The sequence below is a fragment of the Neospora caninum genome, chromosome II, assembly GCF_000208865.1.
Source record: "Neospora caninum Liverpool complete genome, chromosome II".
NCBI lineage: Eukaryota > Apicomplexa > Conoidasida > Eucoccidiorida > Sarcocystidae > Neospora > Neospora caninum.
In genome coordinates this window covers 1,139,414-1,155,521 of record NC_018387.1, presented here as the reverse complement: position 1 = coordinate 1,155,521, position 16,108 = coordinate 1,139,414, and the positions used below count along the sequence as shown (strand labels likewise).

Genomic DNA, 16,108 nt, shown 5'->3' with positions numbered 1-16,108 from the left:
CCAGGGCAGCCCCCCACCCCTCTCAGGGAGCGCACGAAGCTTGAGCAGAGCGAACGCATAGATGGGCTTCACGAAAACCGCGACAAAGAACCGTTCTCGCCAGGCAGACGCGTTTTTGAAGCGATCGGAAAGGCGAAGGCCAGGCACCCTCCGGGCTCCGCCGTCCCCTTCGACTGCCGCGTTCGCGCTTTCCCTCTTCTGATCTTTTTAGGCGAACTCACTCCGTCATCAAGGCGTAGTTGATGACGAGGTCCATCGACTCTGCCTGATGAAAAGAAAGGGTGACGCGCAGGCACATGCCAGAGAGGAAAAAAAATGTCCAACGCAAACAGCTTTGGTTGTGCGCCCGGGCGCGCAACCAAAGCTGTCTCCTTGCTCGGAGACTGTGTCCTTCCGCCCGTCACCTGGCTGTTTTTCTTTTGCAGCGACATATCGTCTCTTCTCCCGGGAAACTCGCGTTCGCAAGTGACCAAAACAAAAGAATGGTTCTTCCTCAGAAACGTGTGTTGCAGAGAAAAGGGAGGAGTGACCCGGATTTGTTGGATGGTGTCGCTTGTTTTTCGCATCAAAGGCTGGAAAATGACAATACACGGAATACAGACGGGACGCCTAAAGTTAAACCGTAAACCCTAGCCCCCCGTGGGAAGTCGTGATATAGCCAAGCCTGTACACAGGCAGTCTCGTGTCTCTGCATGACCTTGTTCACTTCCGCTTTCGTCTCTGGAATCTCCTTTTCGTCCTTTTTCCCGCCGATGCACGCAAGTCGTGGCGGGTCGCTCCTGGCAAAACTCACCGCTTGGTGGGGCTGCATGCGGAGGACGTGGTTCATCAGACGGAAGAACTTTGCCGCGACGTGGCAGGTCATAACCGGGCATGCCTCGATCTGCTCAGAGCGCGACAGCGCGGAGGCCCGAGAAGGATCAAGACAGGGAAGAACAGTGACGCGTGAGGGTTGTCTCAGATCGACTCGAACCTCCGGAAAGGGGCGAGGAAAAAAAGGACCAAACGCGGCAGCTAGGCAAGCAGCAGGAAGAAAAGACAGACTGAAGACTCAGGGGGGCTCAAACGAGAAGAAAACACGACGAAAACGGAGAGGAAAAAGCGACGACTGGTAGAAAGGGGATCCGGGAGCAGAAACCGACCAGAAAGGCAGACAGGAGACGAAAGATCCCGAGCGGTGTGGAACTGGACTTGAAAAGGCGAGAAATCAGAGACCGATAGGGAGAGGAAGAACGTTCCGGAAGGCAGAAAGGCGGGGGAAGACTCACAAGCGAAATGAGTTTTCGAAGAAATGCAACGCGTCGAAGGGTTGCAATCGTGTCGTTCACAACGGCGCTCGAAGTGGCGCCCTGGATGCAGGCGTAGAGACACCTGAGAGGCCCCGAGAGGGAGACGACGCGAGCATTGCGTGGAGAAAGAAGAAGGACGAAGACCACACCCGATCTTGCGCGGAGCCATTCTGGCTGTGTCCGGCGTTTCTCTCTTCTTTTTAAACAAAAACGAGGCGTCGCATGCAGACGGACATCGTAGGAGGAAGAAATCACACAAGACTGAAAGGAGAGAACGGGCGGCTCTCTCCTCCGCATACCCTCTCGGAAAGCCGTCGGTCTTCAAGGAAAGGAACAGTGTTCAGTGTCTTCGTCATTCTTCGCTCTCGATGTCTCTCCTCTCATGTGCTGTCCCTTCTCTCTCTTCTTTCTCGCTTCTCTCTCTTCCGCCATCTTTCCTCTCTTTTTACGAACAGCGAACACTAGGAGCTGTGAAAGACGCACCTCAGATACGCAGCGATGATCCACGGGACGTTCATGAATCCTTTGGAGAGGTTAAGCCACAGCTGAGGAAAAAGGAAAAAACGAAAAGAAAGACAGAAGGCTGGGAGACGGCGGCCATTGCGGCGAGGCTGCGGAGTCGAAAACGCAAACTTTCGACGCCAGGAAATCCTCCGCAGGGGACGCTCGCGCGAAGCCAGGAGGCTGCGAGGAAGCGCTGGCAATCCTCCCCGGCACACGAGAAAAAGGACACGGAAATCACGGGGCGGAGGGAAAAAGGAGACGACACGAACGCGAAGAAACGGAGGGAGACGAAAATGCATGCGTTGAAAAAAAACTTACGCCGTCAGCGCCGTACATGGGCGATCCGCCCTGAGTGTACATTGCAGCAGTCTCGGGGTCTGGGCTCGGAATAAAGAAAGAAAAGGGAGAAAAACGAGGCGTAAAAGTGGGCGCAAGAAAGCGCGAGAACAAAGACATGAGAGACGAAAAAGCGGACAGACGCATGCAAGCGAACCATGAAAAAAACAGAGACACGCAAGAGAACACCCAAAACGGCGACTGAAATACGCCACATCTCTCTCTACAAATATATATATATATACATATGTAAAGATTTATGTATTTTAACATGTATATGTAAGTCTATTTAACTATATATACATAGATATAAACATATCTGTAAGTATACTTATATAGGTTTCCAGCGGAGGTCATGCAGGCAGAACATCACTCGGAGAGAGTAGCTATGCATGCGCAGAGCCCCTGTCGCCGCAAGCAGATGCTTGACTGTCCGTGCATCTTGTTTCCCGACACCAGTGCGCGATAACTTGGACGAAATAGCTCGGAGTCTCTTCGATCCGAGAGAAAGCGATTGGTTACTCACCAACAGTGAGGTCTGTGTTCATGAGCACCTCCATCAGACGCTCACGAGCCTGGACAAAGAGACAAGAACGCAAGATTCGGTCGTAAAGATATATAAATATAGATATCCACATAAAAACACACTCATATATACATACAGATATTGAGATATGGAGATGCAAACACGTGTATACGCATGCATGGATACTCATATTTTCGCCTCGTGTCACTGTGGAGATGCGCGCGCCTTTCTTCGAAGCCTGAAGCATTTTTCCAATGCCAAGTGTGAATGCACGTCTAAGGACGGGGCGGAGGCAGACCTAACGGGAAGGCAAAGACTCTATTTCCTTGTATCGCTCATTATATGTCCATCTGCGTAATGGAAAGTTCTAGACAGTCCCATGAAGTGCGCTTGGAAAGGAGAGGTAATCGAATCTTTGCACCACAACATATATAAAGCAGAGATGGTCTCTGCAGAGGCAAACGACTAGGTGAAAGAGCGTTCGTGCCGTCTCCTGGGTTTTCCCCCCTCGGTGTACCTGAACAGAATCGCCGGGATCCTCGTGGAGATTTTCGAGGGCCGGGTCATCGACTTCTTCTTCCTCTTTTTGCTGTCTGAAGCGATTCCGCGCCTTCCGCCGCGCAGCCACCCTGGGGATGACCTTCGCTGCAGTGTCTGCGCTTCCCTCAGCTTCTGCGAGGGCTCTCGCTTCTGCCTCCTCAGCCTGAGAGAAAAAAGGAGAAGACGGAGAGAGAGGCGACTTTGTTTCCGGACAGGTTTCGCGCTTTTGGGGAGAGCACACTGGGAAGCACGTAAACGCTGAGAAGAAGAACTCGAAGGAGAGACAGAAACGAAGACGAGACAAGGCGAGAGAAAAGAAGTGGAGAGACCCTCAGCGGAGCCGGACAGCTAGGAAGAGAGCAGGCAGACGCCTGCCGCGATAGCAGACTGGAGAGACGACAAAGAGAGAGAAGAAAAGAGACCCGACAGTAAACAGAGAACAAGATCTTCGGCTTACTCGGCGGGCAATATCGTCTTCCATGTCTTCGATGTCAGCCTTGAATCGCCCTGCCCAGTACTCGACGTCGCGTTTCTCCCGCTTTTGTTGGCTGTAGAGAAAGAACGAGAGAGCGAGAGATCAAGAAGCGCATGGAGGAGGAAAGTGGAGACAGGCGCGACCTCCAGGAGAAACAAAAGAACGACAGAAGGGAGGGAAGACCGAGAAGGTTCACAACGGGTTCTCGTTGCAAACCGTCGCGTCGTCGCACCTATGCCCAGCAAGAAACAATAAAAGTTGGACGCAGTAAACGAGGGCAATCAAAACATGAACGGGATGTATCCAACGCCGCGATAGAGCATACTCTATGGATCGCATGTTTTCCGGTACTTTATCATTTGACGCGCGGAGCCGGATAGACAGAGAAGCGCGGGAGTCAGAGGCGCGCGTCTCGTCTCCCGGCAGCGCAAGAGAGAGGAACAGTGGACTCTTCTTCGGAACAGTAGAAGCTGGCGTGTGCGGGGAAATCGAGGAGCGATACTTCGCCGGAGACAAGAAGCCTCCACGGCAGAGAGGAGACCCGCAGGCCGACCGCGAGAGAGAAACACAGGGAGGAAACAGAGAGACTGCAGAGAGCGAGGTTGACACGTGAGACAACCTGGCGGAAAGTAGAGAACGTGCGCGGCGTTCAAATCGCCTTCCTTACGCAAAGCGACAGTTGGCGTCTGCACTCGCCAGAGGCATTAAGAGAAGCAAAAGCCGTTCAGCGACTCGTAGGCGGACGAATTCCTGAAACGCCGCCACCAAAACACGGCACACCGCCACCACATGCACGCCCCTCTACAGCCCAAACCCGAAAACGAAACCCTATGCATGCACAGATATCTATATCTATATATCTGTATATATATATATATATATATACATGTAAATGTGCAGGTGTGCAGATGTGCATACACTGAGACGGAGAGACGCATATGTGTAGAGACACCGCAGGGAAACAAAGGTGCGCCCCTCCGAAGGAACCTCCCACTCTGTTCCCTGCCCGTGTCTCTCTATATATTTCTGTATATTTGTATATCTATTTGTATACTTACTGATGTGTTACCAAACATGAACGTATATATATATATATATATATAGGTGTATGGTTCTGATGCTTGTGTGAGGCTTGGAAATCTATTTCTCTGAGCACACCGTCGCGGCGGGTGGTCATGGCCTTTTGCTTAGAAACCCAAACTTAGTGGACTGTTATAATGAGAAGAAAGGAGTCGGATGAGTTAATGTAAAGGCTAATTGGTAACAAGGCATATCACCAACTGTCATTCGCGAGACGCGCCTGGACGAGAAAGTGGACACAGACACCTACAGACTGCTGATTCGCGCGGTCTTGTCTTTCCGTATCGTCCAGATACATCTGACGCCTCCGGGTCTCTGCATCGTCCCACATGTTTTGTTCGCGCTTCGCCAGAAACTGCAAAAAATTCGAGAGAAAATGAGAAACTTAATCGTCTTGGCCGTTACCCCTTTGTTTCTCCTTCCACTCGATCACGTGTGGCCGGAACGTCTTTCGTTTCCAGGACCAAGCATACGCGTACATATTTACATATCCACAGCCACGGAACGGCATCTCGGCAAACAGTATATCTGCGCACATTAATAGATATCCATACATGAACGTAGGTAGATATAAATCAACGTACTGATGAAGGATATATATATATATATATATATATATACATATACAAGTCAACACACCACTATATCGATAGAACAGAAAATAGGCATAATGGGGTAGGATGACGGTTTTTTAGAGGCGGTAGACACGAGACGACGAGGAAACCAGAGAGCCGGTCGTGGGATGCATGCCTCGCAGCTTGGACAGACTCAGGGCGAAGGAGTTGAACGCGCCAAACTCGCAGAAAAAGAGACACTTCTCGGTTGAAAAAACGGGAACGCTCCGCAAAAAGCACAGGGCGCGATACGAGAGCGACCTCGCGTTTGCATGCAGGGAAGGGAAAGGCAGAGAGAAGCCGAGAGGACCGAGATGAACAGGAAAAGACTCACCGAAAGGGAGATTTGTTCTTCTCGCGCGTCAAGATGGTCAGGGTGGCCTTCCAGAACATCCGCGATTCTCGACAAAAGTCGAAACGCCAGCTTCATGCGAACGTCCACGCGCTCCAGGCCTAGAGAACAGACAGCAACGCAAACCGAAAGAGAACGGAAAGACCGTAGGAAACAAGAGGAGAGGAAAAAACCCAGATACAGGGGAGAGAAAAAGCGCATGAGAGACACGGTGCGGATGCGCAGACGGAAAACCAGCAAAACCAATACACATGACACCACTTGAAGTCATGTTTTCGAGAATCGAACCACACCACGACAGGTGGATGAGAAAGATCTCACGCATGCACGCAAATGTATGTATATATATATATATATATGCATGTATATACGCATGTATATGCGTGCACTTAGAGAGGCAGCACAGTGGGTAGATGCCGGCAGTTATAGGATAAGGAAAACATAGACATAGAGAGACAGAGGAATACTGAGATAGACTTGAAGCTAGGTATAGATAGATGCAATACGCAGTTGAGCATCACCACGGGCACACGCACGCCCTTTTTTCCCGGAATCGAGTTTGGGTAAAGTGAGCAGTGAAGAGAGGCTGGGAAGATGCAGCTGTAGAGCACAAGCTGGTCGCATCCCGCCCTCGGCTTTTCTCGGCGCCACGCAGCCGCCGTGTCCCTGTCCCCTTTCCGTCGCCTGCTTACCGGAGAGATTGAGGAGAAGAAACTTCATTTCTCGGCCCGTCCACGTGCGCTCGACGGCCACGTCGAAGGCATCGGCAGATACCCACTTGATTTGACGTTCCTCTGCTTTGATGATGGCTGTGAAGAAGCCCCCCACTTGCGTCGCTCTCGAGACACACGCACAGAAATAGACAGAAATGGGGCGATTCCAATGGGCTGCGTATCCACACCCATCTCTAGCTATACCTATTTATATATGTATCTATATCTGCCTATCAGTGACTAATACAGATGTGGATACACAGAGCTACGCCGAAATACAGGTTGATGTGTGGGATAAGGATAAAGGGTTGTGTGACGGAGGCTCACGGGAGAGGAAAGGGAGACAAGCACAACTTGCAATTAAGGTAAAACGAAAGAGCGACAACGGTCCGACCGTTTTGCACCCCTCTTTGCACGAACCCTCAGAGATACACGCCTCCGGTGTGCGAGCTGAGGCCAAAAGACTCAAAGAATCCGTAATCCCCGTCGAGAAAGGAAGATGCATAGGTCTCCAACACAGTAGGAGTCTTGGTCTGCCTGATGTGCGGATCGTGTATTTAAGCAGACGTTCCTGTTGTTCCGTTTGCCGCCATGAATCGTGTTTGCGCTGCACTCTATCTCTGACGATTCTTAAAAGAAAATGTGAAACGCCTATTGTGCCTGAAGAGAGAGTGGAAAGTGACGAGATTCTCTTCTTCCCAGACGCTCTCTGAGAGCTGTGAGGGGGGGGGGGCGGGCAAGGATGAAGCGGTGAAAAAGACACTACATAGAAGGACGAGGTTAGACGCGATATTTTTCCCGGGGACGCCCCCGGTTTAAAACTTTCTTCTTCCGGCATTTTGTCTTTCTTCTTCACTTCCCGCCCTCTCACCGCATGGAGAATCGGAAACCTTCCACTGCAGAGGCTCGTCGAAGAAAATCGACGCATGCAGTGCTCAACAGTTCACGATCTTGTTCGGCCTGCTTGCTTGGAAGCAAAGAGAAGACAAGAACGCAGCGACACGTAGTGCGGCAAGAGGCCCGCCGTATGCGGAAAGGACAGGTTAAACAACGGGCTGAAAACACAGACGATACATAGCTGTGTGGATCGGTTTCCTCTATGGACCTGGAAGAATCCAGCACGAGAATGGCGAAACCTGCTGTCTTTTTGCATTCTCGTCTCGCATCTGTGGCTGTCGTCTCAGACGTCTGAGGCTCTTAGACAGGCGAGACTGCAATGGCACGGCGAGAAAGATTGAAAATTCAATTCCCTGCCACATCGCCACTTTGCACACACCACCCACGAACACACCAGAGAAAGAGAGCGACACCCAGTTCTCCCACCAAATACCTATGTTAGCAATAAGCAAAGAAACATATCTATACACCTAGATGAATCGATAGATATATTTAGATAAATCGATAGATACATTCAGATAATTAGACAGATAGATAGATAGATAGATAGATGGGTACATGAGTGCTCCAGCGTCGCGTACCCTCTGTGCATGTGCCTCTGACGCCCTCGAAGGAGCAGTTTCATAATGCACAGGTAGAGACGCAGAGAAGGACCATGGGGAGAAGACAAACACATGCAGAGGGAGATGGCAAACACAGCAACCTGAAATGAGGGTGTATTATGAAAGGCACAGTAGAGGCAGAAGAAACGCAGGGGGTAGAGGGAAGCAGAAAAGAAAGGATCCGTGAAACGATCAAGGATACGCGACAGAGGGGTCAAGGTCTATATATGTATATGTGTATACATGTATATATATATATATATATATATGTATATATGCATATATTTATGTACGTGCATGGAATGTTGAACTGGAAACGTGCAAGGCACGAATTTGGGATGAACCGCGACAGGACGGGCGTTTGCGTCCGGCGTTTCTCTCAACGAACCTCGTGGTAGAAGAGCGGAAAGTGAGGTTTCGCACCAAAACTTTGTAAACCTCGTCGACGACCGAGTCGGCGAGTCGCTTCACGAGCTGTCCGCATGCGTGGCTGTTCGGGTCGGAGACCACGCGCGCGAGAAGCTGGACGGCGAGCCTTAGAACTGCACCATTTCTCCCTGCGAAAAAAAAGGCGGCAACGATTGCGCAAATACATACACACGTAATGCACTGTGCACGCAACTCTACAAACATATATATATATATATATATGCAAGGACAGAGATCGATAGAGTGGTATCGGTTCTGAGGGAAGTCCAAGATGTGACATCATCGACACGACATCTGACGCTGGGCACCTTCCTTGCCTTTTCTTTTTCAAGTAAGCAGCCTTTTCACGTGGCAGGTCACTGAATATCCACGAAACGGATTGTCGGTGATCCTTGCCTCGCGGTGAGAAACTCGTATTCCATCGAACTAAACACAGACTGGAAAGGACACGAAACGACATACTATATAGATATATACACATACTAAATATGATATGTGTTTAGTAATGGGTATGCATGTCTATGCACACACATCTGTCGCTGTCTGCATATTCGTCTCCCTGCAGATCGTGCTGAAGAGGGAGACGTTTGTCGCAAGAAGTGTCGACGTCCGCGTGGGAGTCACGCGCCACGACGGCGTGGCGATGGGAGGAAAGGAGAGATTGGATGTCGAGGACACCGTTTGCGACGATTAGGAGACTCTCTGCTAGCTCTCTTTGCACAGTTGTTCGAGCAATTAAGAGGCCGTTCTGTGGTTGGATCACCATTCTCTGGATGGTGGAGCGCCGGGAGGAGCGCGACAACGCTCTGAAGGGTGTCGATGTCAATGTATCGAACCGGCACTTTGCACAGGCACAGCATGGCGGCGAGCTTCACCTCGGAGTCGCGAACCTGAAGGAGATTCAAGAGAAACTGCTCCCGGTGCGCTCCACACAGTTTCTCATTGATTCCCTGAGCAGGAAAGGACAGGAAACGGGGAACGAAAAAGTTCGGCACCGAGAAGACGAGGAAGACAGAGGAGACAGAGAACAGTCACGTGGAGAGGAGGCAAGACGCCCCAGCGGGGTGCGTCGGAACTCACGAAAAACACACGTGGAAGAAGAACGCCCAAGAACGAGCAGAAGGAGCAAAAGGACGTAGAAGGAGCAGAATGCGGAGACCCAGAAGGAAAAGGAGAAGAGAGAGAAGTAGAATGAGAAGGAGAAAGAGAGGTACAAGACGCGGGACTGGACAGAAATGAAGAATGAGAGGTAGAAAGAGAAGACGGAGACGAGTAAGGTGAAGGTGACCCTGGAGCGTGCGCGAAGGACGAGCGACACAGACGCTGCATTTTTTGTTCGGTGGCTACGGGGAAGGTGAGAGAAAAGACGGCGAGGAAAGGAAACCACGGGAGAGCATGTGGCGCAGCAGGCAACTGCGTTGGAGGCGCAAATCATTCGAGGACAGTCAAAGTGTCGAAAAGGAGAGAAAGAAGAGAAAGAAGCCAAAAAAGAAGCACACCGAACGCCAGGCGTCGAGTGCGCTCGGTGCGTCTGCCGATTGGGAGGTCGGAGCACTCAGGGACTGAAGGCTACAAAGGAGAAAAACACCGCGAAGGACGAAGAGATCGGCGTCAGTCGCCGACGTGTTGGGTAATCCTGGAGTGGCCTTACCAGGCAGTATGCATCGCCTTCTTCTGTCAAGTAAAACGCGATCAACTCTGCCACAGCTGCGAGGGGTTTTAGGACGTAAGGATTGTTCAAACCCGACAGAGGAGGCACCTCAGGGGTGAACGGTAGCTGAAGTCGCGCAAGCAAATCGCAAGCGGAGAAGACTTTTTGTCGTGTCTCAAAACGTGTGACGATCCAAATATCGACACACCCAGCAAACACACATACAGGTGTACTGGCGTGTTCATACATACACGGGGACAACTGCATATATATTATATATACATATATATATACATTTATATATATATATATATATATATATATTTATGCAGGTGGATGCGTGTAGGTGTGTGTGCGCTAGAGAGCTGTCTGTTGTGTGTTTTCCTGGATCTTCGTGTTTAGGCTCGCGTTTGAGTCCCTTTTCGCGTACGCTGTCGACATTTCTTTCCAGATACGCAGCCTGGTCGCAGATCGCAGCGTATCGCGAACCGCCGAGATACTGCAGGAGCGGAACGAGGTGGTGCATTTCCTCAGTGACATAGCGAAGCAGTTGCCCACGCTGCGTGGCATCTTCCAGAATGACCCGCATGCCTGACAAGAAGGCTCGCGAAAAAGTGCGAGGGAAAAAAATGAAAAGCGAACGACCAGGAGACGCGCGGGAGGACCGCGAGGCGTCGCGCGAAACCCGAAAAGACGAAGCAGCCGGTAAGCCGAAAAAAGACGGAACCGAAAGAGACGAGAGGCGGACGAGCGAAAGAAGAGCGGAACGAGAGGAGAGAAAAGACAGAAACACAGACGAGCGCGGGAAGAGAACATAACAGATACAGAAAAGAGACAGAAACGAGAGAGGAGACAACAGTGGAGAGATATAGACGAGGTATAACAGAAAGACGAACGAACCTGTTGCACTGGCTGCGAGAATGAGGGGATTGGCCGTGCCTTCCTTGAGCGCGGGAAGAAGAAGATCGGCGAGATGATAATGTTCACAGCACTCTTTCATTGCCTGAAAAAGACGGAAACCCAGAAGGAACGGGGCAGACCCCGATGAAAACGACGATCCCCCTGCGAAGCAGGCGAATACGAGAAGTCGCGGCCTCTCCAGCTTCCCCCTGGTCTCTGGTTTGAGCGTCGCGTCTATGGCGAGAGGCGCAACACGAAAAGCGAAAATGAGGGAAGCGCCACGCAGCTGCCTGTGCGCGTCTGCGCCCGCGTAAACCCGACACAGACACCCACGCCAGAAAACACAAGTCCTCGACACCCAGACACCGATCAGAGAGATTTTGAGACGAAGCCAAACAAAACAGACGCATGCGTCAGGTTCAGGACATGGAAGGACATTTCCGATGAACGTTCGACACACACACAACAGACTGCCGCGTCCGTCGAACTTCGTTTACGCTCCGCGCACACGACGTCGTTATCCGTGACAGCTCGCATTTCTCCCCTCGTCTGGGTTTTTTGTCACCCTTCCCGTCATGAGCAGGCAAAATCTTCTCGCTGATACACACGACATCCTGCACCTAACACCTCACCACACAGTCTGATGCATGCATATACTCATATATATATATATATATATATATATGGATGTGTATAGATATGGATGTGTATAGATATGGATGTATATATATATATATATATATATATATATATGAATGTGTATATATATGGATGTGTATAGATATGGATGTATATATATATATATATATATATATGGATGTGTATAGATATGGATGTATATATATATATATATATATATATATATATATATATGAATGTGTATATATATGAATGTGTATAGATATGGATGTGTATAGATATGGATGTATATATATATATATATATGAATGTGTATAGATATGGATGTATATATATATATATATATATATATATATATATATATGTATAGATATGGATGTGTATAGATATGGATATATATATATATATATATATATATATATATATGGATGTGTATAGATATGGATGTGTATAGATATGGATGTATATATATATATATATATATATGAATGTGTATAGATATGGATGTGTATAGATATGGATGTATATATATATATATATATATATATATATATATATATATATATGGATGTGTATAGATATGGATGTATATATATATATGGATGTGTATAGATATGGATGTGTATAGGTATGGATGTGTATAGATATGGATGCTTGTGGATAGGGATGCGTGTGGATAGGGATGCGTGTGAATTGATAGCGTGACCTTGGTTGATTGTCGGCATAATCATATACACGAAAGAAGTGTAAAAGGTGGCCTTGTCCTGTGTTTAGGTTCTGGCTGTGAGGGAACATGGGGACGATTCCAAGCTGTTTACCTCGGGGTTGTTTTTCATCATTCCATAAACGCCCATCATGAGGCCGTAGCAGAGCTTTGCCTGTTAGCAGTTGCGCCGAGATATCGAGAGAAAACGCTAGATGACCGCATGCCTTTTTGTGTATCATCTTTCTCGTGGTCCAGTTTCACGCCCGGCGTTTCGTCTCCTCACCCCCCTGCCTTGTTCGGTTTTCTGCCTCCTGGGCTTCTTTTGCCCCCCTTATGCCTCTCTGTTCTCCCTCTCTACCCCTCTTCGCCCGTTTTGGTCTTGTCTCGTGTCGTGCATGCACCCGTGTGGCTTACTTCATGTCCCAGACAGAAATCGAAACACGCAGGGAAATCCAGAAAGCTCAGAAATCGTGTCTCTCTATTTGCTTTCGCGAGTCCTACACATGCTTCAGTGCATGTAAAGATATGAATATAACAATATATACATATATATATATATATATATAAGTATATGTACATATATATATATGCATATATATAAGCATAGGGACTTCGCTGTCTTTTTGCCCTCGTTCCCATGCATGCATCGAGAGGGTGAAGCAAGTTTACGGTCAAGGAGACGACCGGTTTAAGGAGTCAGGAATCGTGCGTTTCGCGTGTGCGTGCATCGGGGCGTCTGTGCGCCCGCCTACCTCACGAACGGAGAGGCGACTGGAGGGGAGTCTCTCGCCCATCAAGTTTCTCATGTAAAACAGAAAGACTTCAGTGTGCAACTTGGCCTTCGTCATGTAAAGAGCCGCCTTGCGGACGTGCCATGCGCAGCGCCTGCAAACCGAAAAAAACCCTCGAGGCAAAATCGCCCGTCGTCGAACACCATACAGGATTGCGCAGCTTCTGTAGAAACATATTCGCGTCTCCACACAGAGAGCGCTATACCTACATATATGCATGTCTATATATATAGATATATGCATTTATACATATGTGTATGCATTTATCCGTAGATATGTATATGTATATATAAGGATGTATATGGATATGCTAGCGTTTGTTGACAAAGTCGATTCGAATACATGGTCATAGGCTTCGGGATGTGTTTAGGGAGATCTGGAAGTGCACCTTCACAACAGCCAAAGGCCGTTGGAGCTCCGTAGTCAACACATCCACGTACATAGATTCGAGTATATATATATATATATATATATATATGTCGGTACACAGGTGAATGTAAGTATACGTGCATGTACATCAAAACGTGGCGATGCGTAGTCCCACAGATTTACCGACATGGATCCTATGTGTGGATTTACGGGACACGATGCCGGAGAAGGGAAAGCTTGGTTACCCGGCGATGCTGCATAAGTCGTTGTAGAGTTGCCGTCCAGTTTCATCTGTGGGGAGCTCGGTTTGGAGGAGCGTTTGGCAAATCGACTGACGGGCATCGCAGAGAAAGGCGAAACAGGAGAACGTTTCGGCGCAGCCGGCGCAAGCTCGCGGCAGCGGAGATCCACGTGCAGGGGACGCGTGCGAAGCTGGAGACCGAGAAAAAGGAACGGGAAAGACGATCAAGAGCGACGCCAGCAACGGGGATCCTACCTGCGGAATACCCTGCCCCGTGGCCTCGACGCAGTTCTCGGCGGACATGCATGCAATCGCAATGACACGGTAGACCGTCCTGAGGAACCCAATTCCAGAGCAAGAAAAAACGGCGAGACAGAGGGATTTCCTGTGTTTCAGGCGAGACGGAGAACGCGAGAAGGCGACGCACAGGTGGACGCACTCGGGGCCGAAAGAGGGACAGAAACTGAACAATAGAGGTGAAAACTGAAAAGGAGGGACAACCGGCCGGCAACCAAAACGCGCAGATGTCCCAACAGCACTCACGAGCCGCGCGGCGGCGGCGAAAGAGAGATCCCGAAACGCGTTGCCAAGCCCCTGACCACAAACGCCTGTGCCGCAAGCGACTGGTGATTTACCGCGACTTGAGGAGGCCGACGTCGGCTTCTGACAAAAAGGCGAACACGCATCTTACTCTTCAGTTGCGATTGACTGCAGTAGATCAGAGAGAAGAGGAATGCAACTCCCCAGAGCCTCAGCGAGGCGTCGGCAAGGCTTCATGGAAGAGATGCCTTTTATCACTGACAGGGTGTGAAGTTCCTGCAGAAAAACGGCGAAAACAGAGAGTTGTTTCTCCTTGTGGTGCTAGAAGAAGAGACGCGATGAACAAGGCGATACGGTCCGAGAGGACATCGATCGAGACATATTCCCCGTTTCTTCTTCCAACACTCGCGCGCGTGCGGGAAGGTCTCGCCGTATATTCCGTTTCATCTCTATCGCCATCTTGCATTCTGGCCTCGTTTCCGCGTCACTCTCTCTCGTGTGCTCTTCCGTACATCATAGTCTCTATCAGTCAATGCAGGGAGGACGACTTCGGCCAAGACTTGCGCGGCATCGAAGCTGTCTGACTCGGCGCCTCCAGCGACTTCTTGCTGCTGAATGAGAAGCGAAATGCCGCGAAGGCACTCCACACTCATGTTCCCCTCTTTGACTACGCAGAGCTTCGCCAGGCCTCTGAACACACAGAGGCGAACGCGCGACTGGAAATGGAAGACCAAGGCGAGAAGGGAAATGGGGAGGCAGACGAAAGAACAAAGCACGAGAGGACGAAGCAGACGGAGGGCCAGAGCCACAGGGACGGAAAAAACCGACGGGAAGAACGCGAGAGAGGAAGAACGAGAGATAGAAAAGGAGAAAGAGCGAGAGAAAGAGATCGAGAGGGAGAAAGATCGAGAGGAAGACAGACAGGGGCGTCTTAAGGAGACGCATGAAGAGATGCGAACACGGGAACTAGATGTCGCAGAGAGATCTGCATCCCGGCAGGCGCGTCCCTCCGGAGTTAGTCCTCTGTGTTGGTCCTCCGTGTTTTTCGTTTTATCGATGGCTTCTCGCAGCCTACCGAAGAATCAGAGGTCGCGAGCGTTCATCTCGTTCCATCAAGACAAGGGCACTATCCACCAGCTGTTTTGCCAGAGAACGCTTGGCCTGCAGAGAAACCGACGGCGAGGGGTCGAGAATCGCGAGCGCCGGCAGAGAGAGAGAAAGACAGAAACGCGGCAAGGCCACACGAAGAATCACAGAGTCACAGGGGGAAGCAACGACCAATTGAAAGTGCGCGGCGTCTTGGCCGATTCGGTTGTTTTTGGAAAGACAGCTAAGGCGCTGAGGGAAAATGAGCAGAAGTCGTCGCAGGGGATACACGTACCCGTACCGAATACCCACTTTATGAAAGAGAGAAAGAGAGTTACAGAGCGGAAAGGCAGAGAGGGAGAACGAGAGATAGAGAGGGAGAAAGAAAAAGAAGAGAAACGGAGAAAGGGTGGCGATACAGAGGGAAAAAACGAGAGGTGATAGGGAGGGACAATGGCCCGACAGAACACAATGGGAGAGAGAGCGAAGGAGAGACACAGAGATATAATACAAGAGACAGGTAGAGAACCATCTAACGTAGGAGGCCGCGCACCGTGTCGGATCGTTCCACATTCGCCCACAGATCCTTCAGAGCGTCTTCGTCGTCTGCGTTGTACACCTGGCACATGCGAGAAACGACGAGAGGAAAGTGAGAAGAAGAACCACGCAACGCGCCCGTTGCACAGCCTTGTTACCTCACAAGTGAAGACATTAGCGGAACATATGCCGTACATCTCCACAGCGACCGAGGCATATGGGCGCATCGTTAGACCGACACACAGAGAGAGAGGAAGAAAAGACTGCCGGAAGGCGAGAGGCCGACGCTGA

General features: G+C 49.9%; 1 protein-coding gene across 1 annotated transcript in view; it reads right to left on the bottom strand.

Annotated features, from left to right (window-relative positions):
* NCLIV_005830 (hypothetical protein) overlaps nt 1-16,108 on the bottom strand; it is a gene marked incomplete at both ends in the record, with an annotated part of 28,851 nt that overhangs the window by 9,091 nt on the left and 3,652 nt on the right. Inside the window, 26 exons of the mRNA XM_003880093.1 lie at nt 222-265; nt 794-883; nt 1,269-1,371; nt 1,773-1,834; nt 2,112-2,170; nt 2,656-2,704; nt 3,173-3,358; nt 3,653-3,743; nt 4,338-4,420; nt 5,001-5,105; nt 5,699-5,817; nt 6,409-6,554; nt 7,301-7,396; nt 8,317-8,485; nt 9,121-9,307; nt 10,009-10,134; nt 10,439-10,599; nt 10,909-11,011; nt 12,366-12,425; nt 13,006-13,138; nt 13,659-13,744; nt 13,910-13,988; nt 14,346-14,470; nt 14,707-14,884; nt 15,270-15,355; nt 15,834-15,899. Of these exons, the coding sequence (XP_003880142.1) occupies nt 222-265; nt 794-883; nt 1,269-1,371; nt 1,773-1,834; nt 2,112-2,170; nt 2,656-2,704; nt 3,173-3,358; nt 3,653-3,743; nt 4,338-4,420; nt 5,001-5,105; nt 5,699-5,817; nt 6,409-6,554; nt 7,301-7,396; nt 8,317-8,485; nt 9,121-9,307; nt 10,009-10,134; nt 10,439-10,599; nt 10,909-11,011; nt 12,366-12,425; nt 13,006-13,138; nt 13,659-13,744; nt 13,910-13,988; nt 14,346-14,470; nt 14,707-14,884; nt 15,270-15,355; nt 15,834-15,899 (2,792 nt within the window). The remainder of the gene's footprint in view (nt 1-221; nt 266-793; nt 884-1,268; nt 1,372-1,772; nt 1,835-2,111; nt 2,171-2,655; nt 2,705-3,172; nt 3,359-3,652; nt 3,744-4,337; nt 4,421-5,000; nt 5,106-5,698; nt 5,818-6,408; nt 6,555-7,300; nt 7,397-8,316; nt 8,486-9,120; nt 9,308-10,008; nt 10,135-10,438; nt 10,600-10,908; nt 11,012-12,365; nt 12,426-13,005; nt 13,139-13,658; nt 13,745-13,909; nt 13,989-14,345; nt 14,471-14,706; nt 14,885-15,269; nt 15,356-15,833; nt 15,900-16,108) is intronic.